This window comes from Scomber scombrus, chromosome 12 (genome assembly GCF_963691925.1).
Source record: "Scomber scombrus chromosome 12, fScoSco1.1, whole genome shotgun sequence".
Classification (NCBI taxonomy): domain Eukaryota; kingdom Metazoa; phylum Chordata; class Actinopteri; order Scombriformes; family Scombridae; genus Scomber; species Scomber scombrus.
The window spans coordinates 24,066,481-24,087,289 of NC_084981.1; the positions used below are offsets into that span (position 1 = coordinate 24,066,481).

The following is a 20,809-nucleotide window of genomic DNA, read 5'->3' on the forward strand; positions in this document are numbered from 1 at the left end:
GTTACATAGCTGCAAATGATAATTATTTTCATTTTCATATACTCCCTTGATGATTTTTTGACTAAATTGGTAACAATTAGTTAAAAAGTAGCAATCACAGTTCCCCAAAGCACAAGATGAAATTTATTTAATTTACATGGAGGATTATATGAAACAAACAGATGAAAATGTTCTCAAAATGTTGAACGAGAGAATGTTTGGCTGATAAATGAGATAAGCAATGAATCAATTATGAGAATTGTTGTTGATTAACTTTGTTATTTCATGAATTAATCCATCTTTATGAGTCACCCCCCCCCCCCCCCCCTTTTAATTGCAGAGATCTTGGATAACTTGTGAGTTTTTTCTTTTTTATTCAACATTTTATGGACAAAATGGTTAATTGATTAATTGAGGAAGTAATCATTAACAATTATCGATGATTAAAATAATTGTTCTCTTCACTCTTGAAAGAGCTCAAGTACTTCACATAACAGTCATATAACTTCATGAAAAATATATGCAAACATGGATTATTATATCATTATTATATTATATGGATTATGCAACCTAAGCAGCTCTGTTCATACTGTACAGAAATGAATGGAAAGCAAATCCCATCATCTCTGTGATCAAATCCAGATGTGACCCTGACTGATATCTGATTGTATTATATTATTATTATTGTTAACAGCTGAACCCACTTTGCACCTTCACAAACAAAAATGTGTCACCAAGCACACGCTGAATTTAAAAAATGATGAGGTGATGAAACACAATGAAACACAAACTGGTGAAAAATTCATGAAGTTGACTTTTTATTGGCTGTATGTCAGCTCGCTGGGCACCGTGATGATTCTCGCCATCTTGAAGTTGGTGAGCTGTCAGTCTTTGTGACAGCCTCATTGTCCTGCCTAGCTGTCTGACTGTGACAGGAAAACAATTCTTTTTTTATTTTTATGGACAGAATTTAAACTCCAGAAATTATTGTTTTCTGACTTCTTGCATTACAATCTCTAACTGTCCTCAGAGTTCAGGCTCTGCAACATTATAATTGTCTCAAAGTGCCAAACTGGCAACCTCAAGACTCGTATAATGGGATAAACAGCTTTCCAGGACTGCAGAGTTGATGAGGTTCATATCATGGCCTGCTAGTTTCATCAGGAGCTGTCAGAAAGAGGACAAGCTTAACTAATGGACCGGGTTAAAACACTGTTTCAAGGTTACTGCAATGAAACTGACCACTACAAACTTTTCACTGCATCACCCTGAGGATAATTCTAACAATTCGCAGGACTTTTCACTCAGTCTATGCATATAGAGGTATTGCTTCTATTAACTGGGCCTGTGAAGCTGAATGGGTAAAAATGATCTTAACACAGTCTGGGAAGGATTGTTAAAGGCTGATTGAACTCACTTGAATCTGTCAGTGCCTATGTGGATCAATAGTAACCAGAGCTGAGCTTTAATCTGCAGTTTTGCTGAAGTGTATAGTTTTCTGACTATCTGTTTTTCTCAGGAGAAGCAGAAGTAACTAGGATGTAAAGTTGCCACCTCCCATGGGGTCAACAAAACTGTACTGTAGAATCATTGTGTGTTTGATGTGCAAAAAACAAAAGAATATAAAGAGAGTTAATGAAAGAAAAAGAGAGGAGGGCAAAGACAGAATATTGCAACAATTCAAGAAGGTCTGAGGTAAAACAAGAATAAAAAAAACCAAACAATAATGCCAACTCTTGATAATGACAGCTGACACTAATATGTCTTCCAGAGAGAGATCGTAACTGCGCAGAAAGAGAATGCATGAATATTGTATTGCTGTTACTTTTGTTGGGGTCTTTAAAAGGCTGCTTTGAATTGCATTACAAAAATCCAAACCAGCCCTGACACAGCACACATACACACACCTATAAATAACTGGCTGTTCAGCTGCAGGTGGATGTGCCCATCAGTGGGGGCCTCCTGTGTGGCGGCAGGGAGCTCGTCGAGACGAAGCGACGCCTCTTTAACATTCCGCTCGGCGCGGATGCGATGCCACTTGTTGTCATTCAGCGGGAAGCCAGCCTCCACGTGAACCGCCAGCGGCCCGTTACCCACGTCAAAGGAGAAGAGGACCTCTGTGGAGGCTGCGTCAGGGAAAAGAGAAGCACAAAGTCGAGACTTACTGTGAATATTTAACAATATTCAAGTACATTTTTACTTCCCATCCATATTGTCATCTGCATATTCACTTGTTCCAGCTGTGGAGAGACCAGGTGTTATCCCATATCATAACACACGTACATGCTCAGGCATATATATGCTGCAAGCTCCTATGATTCAATAGCCCAGACATTTTGTTCTTTTCTGACTTGGTTTATGTGAATCTGTAAACATAACACACACTATTTTCCAAATAGAACAAGATGGAAACACAAAGAAGAAAAAGACAAAAAAGAAAACTCACTGCAATTTTGTAGCCAGCTCAAATCACAGACAATATCGCTCTAAAATGTTGCCAACAAGCCATATTTTCACACTGAGCCGGCGTACATTTCTCACTGATTTACTTGAACATAAAAGGCCCACTTTCTCTTATTGCCCCTTTTATCTTGTTACTCTTTTACCAAGGACCAAGCTCATTTTGAAGCCCTTATTCCCAGGAAGAGTAACACCATCTGTGAAGGCAACAAGATGAAGTTATTTTTGCAGCGGGAGTGCAGAGCCGGCTGACACATTGACACCTAAGGTCCACCGGAAGTTTGAAAGAAAGAAATATATTCACACTGAAATCATTTCTCGCTAAAGTGATGCAAACACAAACTGTCGCCCAATGGCTCACAAGGATGTGACACTAAAGAGCAGCTGTTGTTATGACAACCAGCCATAAAGACAGAGCTCTACTACAGCCAGCTTTCCTCAGGTTCCTCTTGCACATTTCTCTTTTGTTGGTTACCGTTTAAATATTAATAAGCAACAATTCAAATCAAAGGAAACATCTTAAGGTGTTATTCATTAAGAGTTCAACACTCGACTAATCTACTACACCAGGACTGTGTGGGTGTAGTTTGACCACATTTTTTTGATGGGGTCCAAACAGCCACCAATAGTCATCAAATTTGGATTCAAATATAACTAAATCCTGATTGGCCAGGGAGCACAGAGTGAAAAGGAAATACATAAATATCTAATAAAAAACAACAAAAACTGTTCTAAGCTTGATAGAAAACTGTGTTCAAGTAGGGCGTGTTTACTCACAGTAAGAAGCTGATTGAGAAAATACATTTTCAGAGCCTTTAGACCTGACTTCTTCATCCTCACAGCTACATTTCTGCTGGAGTAACTTGATTTCTTTGTGGTTTATATTATTAAGCAGGTCTCTGACTGGCTTCTCCCACGTGTGCATATGCTGGACAAAGACTTGAGACATGTGAAGTATCACTGTAGCAGGAAGAAATGATGTATGTAAAGGTGATGTGTGTCTTTATAGAAGTCTGAAATTCAGACAAATGCACTGCATACAGTGAGAAAAAAACTGCATTTTCTCACTACTTAGCCTGGTCTCTTTCTCTTGTTTATCAGTAAAAGAAATTAGGCTACAGCTTCATATATTACTAACAAACTTCAAATATGCCAGCATTGGATCAAGGGGAGAAATCTGATGACCAGCTGCAGCCTTAATCTGATTTTCTTTTTGCAATAATTTGTTTTTGTGTGTGCATGCAAACATAATCTATCATACGGAGCGACCTGTATATCATTTTCTATCAGGACCAGTTACAATCTTTGACACTTAATCAAGAGGTGTTTTAATAAATGGTAGCTACAACAGCATGTACTATGTGAACTGCCATAAAGTATCGCAGTATGATGATATTTTAACACCATCACGCTGTAATGATACAGAGAACTCTAAAATCTGGTGGCTATAAAGGAAATGCACTGCAGCGGCGTGGAGCAAAGACACTCCATTGAATTCCCACTGGAGGAAAAATAACTGATGGTGTTTGCTGGAAAAGTGCATTTCTTTCTTTGATTTCTTTCGAGAGGGACTGAGGTGGAGTTTCATGAAAGGCTTGTCACCTCCAGCTGAGTTCAATCCAGATGAAACTTTTAACTCTCGGGGATAATCCTTCATGCTTAGGTTGTACTCGCATCTAAGTGCAGTCGGGATTAGATGTCTAACCTGAGAGATTTTTACTTACAGCTGAGTTCAATCCGAATAAAGTCTTTGATGCCCAAGTTTTCCAGGAAGACGCCGGAGGATGAAGTGGTTTTAAACAGGAAGGAGATGTCCGCGCTCAGCTCTCCGTGGAATGTGGGAAAGTGGAGGTATGATGTCTCTTTGTCAAAAAATGCAGCGTTCCAGACATTTTCTGCAAAATGAATGAACAAGTTTTAGTCATGGTGTGGACTACATGAATGGTTTTTGAAGTTTAGCTGATACATGTTTGGTGTGTCAAGTTTGGTGAGTACAGTACTGAGACATGACACACACACACACACACAAAACACACACATCATTTCAAAAGCATGCACAAGGTGAAATTGAGGGCTCTTGGCTGGACTTACTGTCTCCATGGCAACGGAGAGGTCCAACCCTGTATGCGCTTTCTGAGCCTGGCCTGTGGACATCGCCCAGCACCAGAGACCTGACAGGGAGGGTCTCCTTATGGGTCAGTAGGCCTGAGTCATTAGCCCTGGAAGGTAGTGAGAGGGTGGAGCGGAGGAAGAATGAGAAGGAGAAGGAGAAGAAGAAGAAGCAAGAGGCAGAATTTAAAGGAGAAACCAAAGACTAGAGGGGAAAAATACTTTTTATATCAAGCAGTGCAAGGACACAGATAAGAAAGAAGGTTTGAAATAAGTTTGATTATCATTATCATCAGTGGAACGAGATGAAGGAAGGAATAAGAAGAGAAAATCAAAACAAAGAGAAGAGGGATTTTAAACTAGATACACACAAAATGTCTCATTGTACTGGGCATGTTGACATTAATGTCACGATAGATTAATCTGCCAAAAGTGCTCTTATGCATTAAATGTGTTAGACTATCAGGGCTAAATTCTTATTTCACTATGCTTCATCCTCAGTTTTGATAATAATGAAGGAACAGTACCATTCGGTGCGGTCTGCATCACAGTTGCAGTGGTGTTTGGGGTCCACACAGTTCTTCTGCAGGCCGCAGGCACACTGCTGGGTGCCTGGAAGAGCCCCGCCCCAGTAAGTCTGCATCTGTCCTTCACCTGGACCCCCCGTCCACCAGCTCAGCGGAGAGCCGTCTACAACACAAACAAATATTCATCTTAGTCACTTGTGATGAAATGTTAATGCACTGGAGGCTTTCCCCAAAGGTAGTCACAGCTGCAAACTGTAACACCTCGACCTCCTGTTTTAAATTCAAAATATATGGGCGCCGGGCAGCACCATGATGTTGGTTCTATGTGGTGCCACAGAATATAAACAAGCCTTAAGCTGAATTCAAATGTCCACACTTCACTGTGCTTGCAGACTCGCGGACTTTGCAGACGCATTCCTGGGAATTCGTCAAAAGCCGACGGCTGTCCAAAATCCACTTTTCATCAAGTCCACAAGGAGCCTACAGCAGTCTTCTGCATACTTCCAGAGAGTCCACTCAGTTTGCATACTTCACTCTAGATATGTACCATATTTTCTTTTTTTGTTGTAGAAATGTTCTGATATGGTGAGGCTTGATTATGCACATACATAATACTGATAGCACTATAGATTTAACAATGTGGATTGTATCATTTATTAAACTAGATGTGCAAAAGGTTTGTTTTTGTCCATCGACAGATTCCAAGGTCCTCTTTTGAGGATTTGCATTTCATGTAAAGCAAAAATATCTCTGAGCATTCTAGCCAGAGTTGTAGCTGCTGTGTGAAGCAGCAGACCTGCACATATCATGTAAATATCAAAACCATTGAGAACCATTCTGAAAAACAATTTGAAATGAATTACAGGGTTAGGAATTTAAATTAATCTCCATAGAAACATTTAAGGTCTTAAGTCTTATCTCATAGAGCATTTTATCCCTTCACTGTCTGTGATGTCTTAGCCTGCAAGTCTGGAGGTTGGACAAGTGTATAGAGACTTACCTGGCATTTTGAGGAGGCGTGACTTCCTGCAATGGTAGGTAAGTTCCTGTTCGCAGTGCTCTGATTGGCTGATGATGGCCGCTAACTGCGCCTCCTCAGATGTGTATTCAAAGTGAGCCGAGTGCTGGCTTTTGCCCAGCGAGGGTCGGACTCTAGTTAGTTCTGTGTTATTGTGCTGGATCACCATCCACGTCATCTCCTCTGGTGGAGAGAGAGAGAGACACACAGAGAGAGAAAAAAAGACAAAGCATATGTTGTTAAGTTTTCATTTTTGTGTGTGTGTGTGTGTGTGTGTGTGTGTTTGTGTTTGTGTTTGGGAATTTCACTGAGTCAGCAGGACTGACAGGCAGGAATAGAGGCGGGATGAGAGAGAGAGAGTGAAGGTGACGCCAGACATAAAACTGGTGTGTTTGTGTGGGTGCGATTTGATGAGTGTGTCAGCTACCTGTCATGTTGCAGTATATTAGCTGTGGTCTGATGGGTCCGCTGCCATCCACATCAATGTAATAATACCCCGATGTGTTCCCTTTGTGTTTGTACGCCTCGCAGGACTGCTCGTATATGGCTGAGGACAGAGAGAGAGAGAGATGTTTTTGTTAGCCCTCTCTAACATCTCATCACCAGGTGAGAATTCTTCTCTCTCTTTTCATCTTTTGTGAGTGATCTGATTAATTAAAAGACAAAGTATAATGCAATGGGCCCCTGGGCAGAGACAAATAACCCCCTCCACTAATACACAGCATGTGCACCACTTGCAGTTATTTTGTTTCTCTTTCAGAATTTAAAAGTTTCTTTCTCAGTATGCTGATTAACTGCTATAAGTGCTGCTATTTAAATTCCAATCACTGTGGACAGGAAGATAGACACTTTCCCAAAGCTTTCTGCTACAACAGATCCATACTCATACTCCTCCTCACATGCAAAAAAATAAATAATTGGGCACTGAACAAAACACTGTACTAAAAAATTAAGAGGAAATCTGTAATTCAGTTTTTTTTAAAGCAGGTCTCCTATCAAACATTTAAATTACTTTTACTAAATATTCACTTGACAAACAACATATAACATTAATTATTGAGCTTTGCAGGTGCTGGTAGGTGGATTTTGTTCCCTTCAGACAGAGCCAGAGTATAGCTGTTTTTCCCTATCTCCACTCATAACACTAAGCTAAGCATCTCCTGGATGTAGCCTCATATTCAATGGACATTTGACTCTTGAAAAAAAAAGCAAATAAGCATGAGGTCACAGGGGAATAAAGGTTGAGAAACCCAGAATTAAAGTATTAGTTACTGTGCTGACTGTTGTGGGAACCTGAAAGCGAGTTATTGATCATTCCCGCTTCACCTTTGATTCACTTGTTAAATTTATTGGCTATATTGAAGAAAACCTTTCAGCCTTGACACATCTGCTTAAGTGTTGTGAAAATACCTTGGTTGTTATTTGTTTTAACCTTTAGCACACACAGCAGCACTTCTCTTGGGTCTTCAAAGCAAAGTACTATACTCAGTTTGGTTTGGTTTGGTTTGGTTTGGTTTTTGGCTTTTGCAAAGTAAAGTTTCCTAAATCAAATGTACACTTACATACAAACACACAGGCATTATTCACTCAAAGGTTTTAACCAAAATGATTGGATGGTGAACAGGCATCTTTCTCTAAATCTGCCCCTTGGCTATAATTGAACTCTCACTTCTTCTCACTTTTCCGTCTACTTTTTAACCTCCCTAGCTGTCTTTCTCTCTTTGCGTCGTAGAGTTTCTTCTGGGCTGAGCGCTTACACAATGATGATTGCAGGAGAGAGGTTACATCTTAGCCCGACCTTTTGCCACAACAATGTCTGCAGAGACACAACGTTAAAAAGCAGCAGGTCGTCTCATTATAGGAAAAACAAGCGCAAACATACACACGGAACCACAGACACTGTATACGTGACCTTTACACAACAAGGCATCAGCCTCTTACAGCTATGGCAGGTGGCTCCACTGTAGCCGGTGCTGGAACAGTTACAGTGAAAGGTGCTCCATGACTGACTGCAGCTGCCTCCATGTTCACAATGACTGGCAGAACACCTGAAAGAGAGAGAGGGAGTAGAAAGAGAGAGAAAGAGAGAGAGAGAAGGAGGGAGGGGGCCAGAAAGGAAAGCATATTGCCGTATACCGTATATTGCAAATACATGTTCTTCCTGCTTTAGATATGCACAGGGTTTTATAGGTGCTAACACGGTGTTGACGGCTCTCTGTTTGGACTGAACACAAGTAGTCAGAGGGGGAAGGTGAATTAGAAAAATCACAGTGACAATTAAGAGAAGAAGACGATTCACACGTTTATAAAAAGATGTGCGAGTCTGAAACAAATAAATATGCTTTGGACAAAAATACAGTAAAGATTACATTTGTGTAAAATAATTAAAATCGCATCAGACATCATCAAGTTTTGGCCAAAGGTTAGCTAACAGTTAAGCTGTTTAAAATTAGATTTAAAGATAAAGAGGTAAACAATTATTTTAAGTTTAGGGTCAGGTCTTCAGGATGATAGAATAACATAAACTACATTTAAAAGTGAAAACTGGAACTTATGAGGTGGGATTTGAACTCTGCTGAATATAAATGTAATTTATAATCCACAGCCCAACCTGAACACCTTTACTTTTCACAGGATTCACAATCTAACTGTAGCTTGTTTCTGGCTGTGCTGTAGCTCGACAGACCTTTCTTTCATTGTTGGTTTTATCTTTAAAATTCTGGACTCAGAACTAACCTTTGCCTATATTTCTTTACATAACAAGCTAAGAGTTTAATTTTATTGTTTTGACTGCATGAATACCAGATCAGAGAAGAGGTGTAACTACGTGTGTGTGTGTGTGTGTGTGTGTGTGCTCAGAAATGAATTCCTACAACCACTGCCGAGGCAAAGACTACAACTTTGGAGGTAATTCTTACGTACACCAGTGGATGTTTATATGTGTGTTTTCTACTGTGGACATGACATGAGAGTTAGTAGCTGTGTCCCTGTGCTGCAGAATCCAATTTACGCACAATTAAACGCATTTTACCAATCTCTGCTGCATTTTTTTTTAACTTCTTTTTCTATCTTTCAGTGTCAGTCCAGTGTCAGGACAGACGCCGAAGAGGATGGAAAGAGAAGAGGTGATTAGAAAGAGACAAAATGATGGAGATAGAGAGTGAGAAAGCGAGAGAGGGAGAGAGAGAGAGAGAGAGAGAGAGAGAGAGAGAGAGAGAGAGAGAGAGAGAGAGAGAGAGAGAGAGAGAGAGAGAGAGAGGGAGAGAGAGAGAGATCCAGGAGGGGAAATTAAGGTTGAGAGAGGGATCGAAGAGGAGGAAGGAGGAATTGAAGGTGGGGGTGAATGGAGCTCAGCAGCTACTGGGTGAATTTATTCGAAGGGGGGAAATAAGGTCAGCAAATTTGTGACTGCAGAGAGAGTAAATGAGAAAGAGAGGAGAGAAGCATATATTTTTAATCTTTTACTTTTGGGAAAAAGTCTGACTCAGCAGACTTGTCTGATGGTAAATTTTGTCTTTCAGCACCAATTTCACTGCTTTCCCTTTATCTAAAAAACAAACAAACATGAAGGCATGTGCAGCACTTTGTATTTACTCCACCAATATGTGCTTCTAAATAGCATAATGCATTATAAATTCTGTCCATCCATTGTTGCCTCACTTATCTGCAAACGGAAGAGACTTTTTCCTAAGCACGCATGATCAGTCAAGCAGCACTTATTAGGGGGAAGTACACTGTAGGTTGCAGGTGAAGGGTTTGAATAGTGTGAATCAATTTTTCAACTTGACATTTTATTGAAATAATAATATGTATTGGTGGATAATATGTATGCCATTTGCCAATGGGCTCTAATGGTTTGGAAAAAGGTCTAATGTCATGTTCTGAGAGGAATGTGCTCTCACACAACAAAACATTAAACTGACACGGTGGAGTTTGTCTTGACATTTTCTGCAATATAGAAAAATGAAAAGACATATTAGAGGCTACAGTTTCTTCAGTATTTGATGATAAAGAAATGTCAAGAACATTGATTCTATTCAGTGGTGGTAACAGATCTTTCAGTGTACAAATCTGTATTGGTTCAACAGTTTTAGTCTCCAGCATTATGAGCTTCTATGGCTTTAACATCCTTATAAAATGTAATAATGTTAATAAAGCTGTAAACTGCATCAAACTTTACTTCAAGCTATAACTGTAATCCACCCTCACTTTACTTTTCATGTACAAACTATTAACTATAACTATACTAAGATGCAAAAATCCAATTAACAACAGATGCATGATGCAGCAGCTTCTTTTGTTGAGGTGTTTTAAATTAAATGTTCACCATTGGGACATTTGGTGTTTGTGGGTTTAAGTTTTCTTTACCTTCTGCTTCACTCACAGCAGTGAAAACCTTTATTCAAAAATGTTCCTCATGAGTGCAGTTCTGTCTCTCTTGGAGTCCCGAGCATACAAACAATCAGCAAAAAAATAATAATGTTGACGATAATCAGGCAACGGAAGAGCGAGAAAGCAAACTTGAAAAATAAAAACTCTCTTTTGAACCAGCCAAACTCTCTATCAGCTGACACTAACACAACAAAACACAATATCCCAATTTTTTCCAAACTCAATCACACACTGAGCCACAGAGCCAATCAACACCAGGCAGATAAAATATTGTGCAATAGTGACTTGGCAGCAATCAGCAGAACAGGAAAACATTGTTTTGTCACTCTGGTTATTTCACTCGACTCTACAATAACTCTAAATTGTGTGTGTGTGTGTGTGTGTGTATGTATGTATGTGTGTGTGTGTGTCATACTCTTTCCTTAAGAAAACATATTGTATCACAGATGCTCACAAATAAATCCCATTTTCAAGAAACAAAAGAAAGCAAAACCACATTTTAGCCCAGAGGGAAGAAGCTGCACCTCCTATAAACAATTATAGGATGTTTTGTGAAACAGTGAAACTGGAGTATTGCAGCCATAATTCCCTTTGCATCCAATCTACTGCTGTCAAATAATCCACGTGTAACACCCCTCCACAGGAAACTATTCACTGAACCTCCAGTGGAAGATTAACAGGGGTTACAAAGATAGGATGGCAACAAAATCATATTTTTGATTATATGATCCTTAAGTAGCGCCAAACAAAACGTAATGGACAAATAAAGGTAAAACAAAACTAACAGTTGATTTAGCATAACATTTAGCATAACATTTGCTATTTTGCTCAATTTCTCCTGTATAAATACTTTTCGGTCTGACCTGTCAATGATGCCACACATATCGATCTGTAGGTGACTATAGTTTCCCAGCAGCCTCTGCTGCACCATGATCAAGTCGACTGGTTGGTTGTCCACAGTCAGTTGACGCATGCAGCCTTGGAAAGCTTTGAAGGGGTTCCTGCACTCCTGATGGCTCCCATTAGGACAACCTGTGCAGCAAAGCAAACCATGATGTCCAACTCTGACCCCAACATCTCAAACAACTGTACCGATGACGTTCAAGTTTAGAGAAGTTAAACTTGACATTTAACATGATTGAAAGGCAAACATGTTGTTTCAGCTTTTAGAAATAGTCTAATTAATGCATGTGTTCATTTGTATCAATGTCTTACCGGCAAAAAAAAGTTGACCTCCGGTGGTAATAACAAACGAGGGACTGGCGTGAGCAGTGGCGCCTTCATCTCTGTCCACTGCAACAGTCAGACGTCCTCGTCTGGAGATCAGCTCCACAGAGTGCCACTGGCAGTCATTCAGAGCTGAACCTGAGGACACACACAGGTATACTGTAAATACCTTTGATTGTCATGATTTCATCATTTAATGCCATAGTCTTAAACTTTGTTTTACTATTTAAATCTACAATGAATCTTGGCCAGAAACTAGAATTCATATGTGCTGGTTGTAGCAGGATGTGCAGTTTTTTTGTGTTAAAGTAAATTTTAAGATGTGAATGTGAAAACTTATATGATCTCTGGAGAGAAATTATATATGATTGCTGTACTCAATGTGGACATCAGAGATTGGGCACAGCTACTTGACAGTGCTGCTGGAGCTTGTTGTGATTCAGTGTGTTGTTCAAGGACTCTTCACCAAGCTAGATAAATGAAAAAGAAATACTTGAACCTAAATCCATTGGCTAAAGGATGCTCTCTTTAAAGACGCTGGATGTTTTATTGGGATTGACATTAAGGCATTTTATTTTAAGAAATTCTGTTTTCTTGCAACTTGTGCAAATTAGTTTTTATCTGTCCGGTTAGCTCTATGTGTGCTGATGAATATGTGGTATAAAAGAGCTTTTTTTCATTGTTGAAAGTGGTCAGTTTGAAGCAAAAAGCCACTGAAAGAGAAAAATACCAAGTACATTATTTAAATGAAGAATATTTCTGCTCATGCTGGGTTATGTTACCAAAAACACAAGTCAGTTCTTGCTCTGTGGCATCTGTGCTGTGAATTCTTAGTTGTTAATCTAGACCTTAATGAGATGAAACTGGACACAAAATGGAGAGATTTTGCCCCAGTGATCACAGAAGAGAGAATATAATTTAAATTGTAGGTCGAAGGTCAGACTGACCTGCACTGAGCTCCAGCGGCGCCCTGCCCTGCTTCTGCACCTGTAGATGGAGCCTGGCTTTGCTCAGGTACAGCCACACCACACCCTCTTGTTTTGGTAGGTCAAAGGTCAGGAGCAGCCCTGCCTTGTTCCACGTCCGAAACTGAAGCCCCGCCGACATGCTCGTCGATGTCAGTTCTGTCACTCCTGGCAACCACAGGAAACTCTGAGGGCTGGTGAACGTCATGGCAACAAAAACGGGCTCAGCGCAAGAAAAGGTCACATTGCCCTGAGATAGATGGAGAGGAGGAGAGGGGAGAAGATGTGGAGAGAGAGCCATTATTACAGCAAAAGAAGGAAAACACGATAATGTATGAATATGAATTAATTTGCGAGGCTGCGTGGCGGTGCCCTGATGCACAGAGATCTCATCAGCAAGTCTCCTTAAAGAGCAAGAGACTATTACCATAATGATAATAGCCAAGCTTAGAATAAGCACCAGCGGATCAAACTTAAAGCACCAATGTCACCCAACAGCTCTCTAAGGTCACAGAGGAAGTACAGAAAGAGAGAGAGAAATAAGATGCTGATTAAGCGCCTGGGAGCACCTGGTCAACTTTGTATGCAAGACCATAGTTTGGAGAAGTGGTAATTACGGTAAGTCCCCTGCCGAAGCAGCAATACTGGTATATTACATCCCATGGTCTCTACTGGGAACACTGGATTTTCTATTTTTAGTGGACTATGCAGCACGCAGACACTTGATCAAATCAAAAAGCTCTGTGTGGTACAGTTAAAGTGATATATGTTAATGCAGAATGAAGAGGAGAAAGCCGAAGAGACTGTGATGCGCATTAAGGTGACATGATCCAATAAGCACACACGCGCACACACACACACACACACACACACACACACACACACACACACACACACACACACACACACACACACACACACACACACACACACACACACACACACGGAGAGAGAGAGAGAGAGAGAGAGAGAGAGAGAGAGAGACAAATGTATGAACTTGCCTTCCCGTTTTGAGCATTTAAATACAGTAAATTGGAAGTAAATGAGGAGATTTTTTTCCTTCTTCTTATCAGTCAGAAATTCATGTGCACTTAATTTAGCATTTCCCAGTTTCACTTCATTTATTGTTACTATGGCACTGCTCAACAGCAGCTGTCCAGTGAAATATAAGTCAACTATATTATTTAAATAATAGTCCGTTTTCAAATCTTGGCAGTGATAGTAATACATAGAGGACTCATACTGTAGGTCTATTTGGAATGCAGTGTTGGACAAGTTACTGAACATTAACTTCTCTCAAAAAGTGATTTTACCAATCACTGCATATTAAAGTAATTAGTGAGTAGGGAAAGCAACTTTTGTGTTCCTTTAATGCAAAAACGCTCAGAGTTTAATCAACTTGGTTGAGAGTCTGGTGTGTTTTTCCCACAACCTCAGATCAGTTCAGTTCAATCCAGTTTCACCAACATAAAAGAACGACGACTAACAACTCTGCTCTCAACTTAAAATGAGAACTCAAAGTTGGAACTGCAGCAGGAGTTCAGTAACAGTTATTATTAACAATATATAACATTATAACCCCAGAGATGAGGCTTATGTTTTACTATGAGTTGGCTGCAAAGACGTGGACTTTACAACACGGCTCTGAGACACAGTGAGGTCAGATTTATCGTGTTTGTGTTGTGTGTGCGGCTGCTATCTACACTTTTCACATAAAACAACCGTGACTAAAATACAGCAAGAAAGATGAAAGAAAGTTAGTCTCAACACTGCTAATATGTAAGCAATAATAAACTCTGCGATAACCTGTTATATAAAAATAACAAACTATAGGCAGAGTCAAAAACACCCCAGTGGTAAATGGATCATGTTTCCTCTGCCAAGCACATTATTTTTCTTTATCAATGTGTGTAGTCGGTGTGTATTATGTAGCTTCTGCCTTGGCCACTTTACCAAAGCAAAACAGTCATTATCCATTTTCAAAGCTTGTTTGAAGTCAGTTTAACGCATGGTTAAGTCAAATGGATTATTATTTCTTATCTGTCATTATGTATTAATACAGCATCAAGCAGAAGCATTGTTGCTATAGTTACCAACAACGTTATATATATAGTTCCTGTGGTTACCTAACTGAATGTTTGTATGTTTTAGTATTTTTGATGGACATTGTATAATAATTGTGTTTTATAAGAATATATGTGTTGAAATAAAATCTATGAATCTGTTATTTTTTTTGCTAATGTTGGATCTAAATCTATATAATACTAATTTCTGGCCAAAATGTTGCTTCACATCAATTCATCCAATGTATCAGATATATTAGTGGCATCCACCAAAAGGCGTACATGTCTAGTGTCTACAGTGTGTGACAAGTGTACATAATACACAAACACACACACAAGCTTTTCAGTCCAAGATTATGAGTCATGTTACCTTCACAGTAACCCGCTGATCTTTCTGTTTAGCCAGGTCCACCAGGTTCAGGCTGTTATAAACAAGGTTTTCTATACAGCCGTGAAAGTCCTTGTTTGACCCGCCAGACCTCCGAGAACCAGGGCCTCGGTCTGCTCCTACACTCATCTGTAGAGGGAAAGAATGTGACAAACACACACACACAAAAATAGAAAATAAAGTTGGTGTTTCTTTGCCTCATTATTTTTTCATCATATTTTCATCATGAGTTTCCCACCTACACAGACAAACACACAGACACACACACACACACACACACACACACACACACACACACACACACACACACACACACACACACACACACACACACACACACACACACACACACACACACACACACACACACACACACCTGATCATGTTCCCAGTGAGTGAATCTTGGTGGGATCTGCACCCACAGTGTGCTTTTGTCCACGGTGAGGTTGAGGTGAGAGCCGTGATGCTCCACTGCGACGTGGTGCCAGTGTTGGTCGTCTAACAGGCTGCCAAGAGACACGAGATGCCGGCCGTCAAGAGAAGAGCTCCTGCCTGGAGACGAAGAGGAGGAGAAAGACTGAGATGAAAAAATGGAGGAATATGTAGTGATGATGGTAGATAAAGGAGATGATGAGAGGAATCTAAAGGAGAAAGTTGATATCTTGAATTTTATTTATAAAATAAATAAATAAATATTTCCTATACATCACTAAATAAAATCTGCAAGATAGTACACAATTAAATACTCAAACTTGACTAAAATGGGTGGATTGTTTTCAGCAGACACAAATGAATGTTGATGCCTGAAAACTGATATTCAGATAAGCTTATTTTCTTTTTTTGTCAGAGCAGGATCAAATATTTAAGTGTTTTCCTTTGTAGAGATGTGTCTTGTTTCACTAATGTTTATTCATGCAAAGAATTTGACTCTGAAATCTTTGTATTGTCAACAGCACGTTAGGAAATGCAGCCTCGTCTGCTATGGGAACAAAATAAGCACAGTATTCCTGTCTACACCTTATGCTTAAACTGGCAGGGACTGCTGTTTAAATGTCTCCGAACTGCTACTGTAGTGTCACAGTTTTCTGTTGGTGATCATCTCAGAGCCAGATCAACATCCGCAACTGAGAAAGTGCCGGAAAAAGAAAGGTGATAACACATAATTAGTATTAAAGGGAGCAGGAAAGAGGTTGAAAGGTATAAATAAATGACGGGAAATGCTGCTGGTTCTCCTCAATCCCTAAAGTGTTGGCAGAGAACAGAGTTTCTGCTGAGAGAGGGAGGTGAAGACAGAGCTAAATGCACTCGGTCATTAAATATGAATTAGGTACCGTTTGAACCAGACAACGTTGTCTGAGTGGCAAAAGAAAGAAAGAGATTGGGAGACAGACAGAGACCAACTCATATGTGTTCAGTCATCAATCACCATTGATTTATCAGATGGATTCTTGCCATAGCAGAGGGAGAGACTAGAGAGAGAGAAAAGGAGACAGACAGAGACAGAAAGGGAGAGGGTGAAGCGCACTTAATCATCATTGATCAGCAGACTGATGCTTGCACATGTCACAGGGAAAGAAAAAGAAGGAAATGAAGGCAAAGTCAAGAGTACTTAGTCAATTCTGAATTATATAGACTGAAATTAAGTACAAGGCTAGACTAGTTAGATATACTGCAGTTTGTAGCTAGCTGTGATAAAATAAGTGCTTTGGTGTAGAGTTCAGCTTTGGTGAATTATGAAACAACTTTTGAAAGTGCGGCTGATCTTTGAGGGAATCAGGGAGTGCAAAAGGGCAAGAAACAACTTTATTAGCTGTGTGCCACCATCACATTTTATGCATTCCCGCACTGCCGAATGGGACAGAACGCCAAAAAGAGCTTTCCTCTTCACATCCAATTTACCTTGAATGAAAGTAGCCACGTTCAATGTATCACCAAGCTTTCAGCACGACTTATTTTATGAGGCTGTGTGGCTGAATTTAATTTAGGCTTTTTCTGGTGTGACAAGGCATTAAGGAGTCTTGCAGTCAAGCGAACAGAAAAAGACCTGATGTTGTATTCCTTTCATGCATTTTAGGATGATCTTTTTGATATTCATATACAGTGTACCACATTAGAAATTAAAATTGCCTAACTATAAAAATGCAATCCAAACAAGGTATGATTATTAAATAAAATGTTCTAATAAAGAGAGCAGAATATCCCTTCACATCCTGAAGATAAGCAAAAAGTTATATATTTTTTAATTATTACTTAAGATGCAGTACATGACATTCAGCCACTAGATGTCGCACTATAGCACCAGCATCTCAGATCAAAACGTTATTTACTCAATAAAGTTGAAAAAAACAACAACAAACAGACTATCGTCCCTGAACTGAAACTCAGATCAAACTGCCAAAAAAGGGAGTGCTGATCAAATATGGATCAATATTCTGTTACTGCATTGCCTATTTCTTGCCTAAGATGTTTTCAGAAACTGTTTAGCTGGAATTCATAACGCCATCTTGGAAACAGATGTGGAGGACACGGAGGGACCAAGCCCCCAGGAACAGTGCTGGGCTTCGAAGCCAATTTGATATAGTGGACAAATTGTCTGATTATAATGTCCCATGTTGCTATTGGGCGCAAACTTACATAGTCTGCAAATCAGCTAAATCTTCTTGTGGGTCATAACCTCCCTGAAATGACTCGTTTTATCAGAATTCGGTCTGATCACATTTGGAAAATCCAGAAGTGCTCCATGATTTAATTGTTTTATCACCATTCAAATGAACTGGAAGGCTAAACTGGGTGGATGACAGAAGACACTAATGCATCTGCTCTATGGGCCCAAATGATCCGGGTAATTTTATACCCAGGATTCAAACTTTTTTTGCTTCATGTGCCACTGAGCAACTTTCATAAGAATGAACGAGGCCCCGCCCAAAACACTGTGTCCAGTTCTCTTTATAAGTCCACTGGAGGGACTCACATACACTAACATGCATGCTCACATTTACTTACATTGCTGTGCAGCCAACCGGCTTTTAAAACAAAGAAGACAGAAGCTCGGACAACAACACATACATAGAAGGAGTTTGACTACATTCACTGCTCAGGTCACCATTACTTCACTATATCCATACATAGAAAATATTGAGGCTAAACTCTCTGAACCTATCCTCTTTTAGGACCCAAGAACCTGCTAAAAGTTCTTCATAGCCTTTTTTTTTTTTTTTTTTTACAGTGTACGTTCCCGTGTAAGTTGATTTCAGACAGCTCCCTGAGGCAATATCACCTAATCATCTGCTGTCTGCTCCTGCATTACGGCTCTTCGCTGTGACTCTAAATCAAATTTTGCTGGAAGACATTGACAGGTCTTATAAGATGACAGACTGCTGTAATTGTTTCAGCATTGTCATTTTATTCCGCTTAAATGGACGAGACGCACAACCAGTCAACACAAGAATTATGTGCAACAACTGAACGTGCTCACTGCTCACGGGAGAAAGATGTTTTAAATAAGCCTGGCCAAAAAAAATAAATTAAAAGGAAAAAGTTTGATATTGATTTCCACATTGATATTCCACGCTGAAGACTTTTTACGAATGAGTTGTCAAATTGGGAAAAAAAAGGTGTTTCTAGAATTAAGTTATCATTGTAATTGCTTTTTTCCTTCCGTTTTTTTCCTGTCCTGACTGCGGCTGCTCGACTGTCCAGTCAATACAGTCAGCAATTTTTAAACTTCAGCGTCAATCAGCAGTCTCTAAACATATCCACAGCAATAACTCCAGAAGGAAATTGTAAAAAACAGTTTGACATTTGTTTCAAGGAACCCTAAAACATTGAACAAGTAACTAAAATACAGGACCACTGGAGCCTCATAGACTATGCAGCTAATCAGCTTGTCCTTGTGCATTACTGGATGCAGCTGAGGGCTGTAAAATTAAGCACAGCTGGGTCTTTCTGACATGAGCGTGTTGCTCCTTGGATGAAGGCTAAGCTGTTTATTTACAACCCTGCAAGACTGAACACAAGTGAAAGACCTTCCTATATTTCAGTGGATAGAGTGCGTAGAATAACAAGGTTAGTCAATACTGCAGTACTGAACACGACACACAGCCCACCACTCACTGTGACAGCTAGGCTGACAGACTGTATCCAGAATGAGTCATCACCTGTGTGCACCAGGCTACATTATACAGCTATAGTATGGGATCACTATATGACTATATGACAGGAATAATTAAGGTTTTTCACAGATTGTCATATATATATATATATATATATATATATATATATATATATATATGTATATATATATATATATATATATATATATCATTAGTGCCAAAAAAGCTCCCAATGCTGTCAACGGGTCCTCAATTTTCTACGGAGAATGAACAAAAAACTAAATAAGATCAAACCTATCTGTGCTCTGTTGTACAGTCCCATCAGCTCGTTAATACACAGAGGCTTCTAAAGGGATTGAAACTCCTGCCTGAGCAGTTTTAATATGACCACAAATCAATCATCTCCATTTCAACAGCTTCTACCTGAAACTCTGATCTTCACAAGGCGGCGTCTGCCAGGCCCTTTGGGAAGAATTTGAGACTTTGCCTCCAGGTCATGAGTTAACCACATGGATATCCCCATCAGATCCGACTGTCACTTTAACCCTGCATGCTGTACACTTGCACAAATGAAACCTGACCTCTCCATCGTGCATGCCCACTTAGTTGGCACTTTTTAGTTTTAGGCACTTTAGATGTTTAGATTCTTTTCCATTATGCAATACCATCAGGGAGGCATTGATCAGTCCCAAACTTATTCTGCAGCATTACAATGAACCCAAACATGCAGCCAGAGTCGTGAAGAACTATCTTAAGCCACAAGAAGAACAAGTAGTCCTGCAACAGATGGTTTGGCCCCCAAAGAGCCCTGGTCTCGACATCATGGATCCAGTCTGGGATTACATGCAGAGACAGAGGCAGCTGAGAGGTCAAAATCCACAGAAGAACTGTTGCAACTTCTCCAAAATACATTGACCTGCCAAGTACCTCAAAAACTTTGTGCAGGTGTACCGAGGTGAACTGCTGCTGTTTTAAAAACAAAGCTGCTCATAAAAAATATTGATTTAATTTAGGTTTCTTCTTTTTACTTCACTTTGTATGAAGTCAATCGATAAGTACAAAATATACCTATTTTTGAAAGCATCCCTTCTTTACTTTTAGTGCATAAAACCTTAACACAGTACTGTATGTACACATATGTGAACTGTATTCTGCCTTTGTGCAAACAAATTCAGATCCCAAGTTATGAGATTAAAACTCGCAACTTGGGATCCAACTGCAGTTTATCATTCGTTTACATAATTTGTATCTAGAAATCTACTTGCTTCCTTTTTATAGAAGGGAAAGATTTTATTCTGTCTGCCTATCTGAGACCTTTTTCATTGTTTACCTAAAGCAAGCAAAGCTCAGGCAGAAGGCACAAGATGAGTAAACACTGTTCCCTGTTGGTATATTTACTCTCACAAAATATTCCAGTAGCAGAAAAAAACTGAGCTTAATTATGAGCCAGTGAGCTACAGGACTATAAACAGACGTTTTGATGAATGTATAGCAGAGAGGGAATGGGATGCTTTTGGAGAGAGTGCATACATTTTAATGAGCCGGTGTATTTATTCACACAGTTTGGAC

At 39.7% G+C, this 20,809-nt stretch overlaps 1 protein-coding gene across 1 annotated transcript in view; it reads right to left on the reverse strand.

The window, feature by feature from the left end:
- LOC133991468 (contactin-associated protein-like 4) overlaps positions 1-20,809 on the reverse strand; it is a 46,996-nt gene that overhangs the window by 14,534 nt on the left and 11,653 nt on the right. The window contains exons 4-15 of the mRNA XM_062429890.1: positions 15,505-15,680; positions 15,111-15,257; positions 12,660-12,927; positions 11,701-11,850; positions 11,349-11,517; positions 8,035-8,141; positions 6,521-6,640; positions 6,076-6,276; positions 5,076-5,238; positions 4,531-4,658; positions 4,164-4,334; positions 1,887-2,105 (exon numbers count right to left, since the gene is read on the reverse strand). Coding sequence (XP_062285874.1) covers positions 1,887-2,105; positions 4,164-4,334; positions 4,531-4,658; positions 5,076-5,238; positions 6,076-6,276; positions 6,521-6,640; positions 8,035-8,141; positions 11,349-11,517; positions 11,701-11,850; positions 12,660-12,927; positions 15,111-15,257; positions 15,505-15,680 — 2,019 coding nt within the window. The remainder of the gene's footprint in view (positions 1-1,886; positions 2,106-4,163; positions 4,335-4,530; positions 4,659-5,075; positions 5,239-6,075; positions 6,277-6,520; positions 6,641-8,034; positions 8,142-11,348; positions 11,518-11,700; positions 11,851-12,659; positions 12,928-15,110; positions 15,258-15,504; positions 15,681-20,809) is intronic.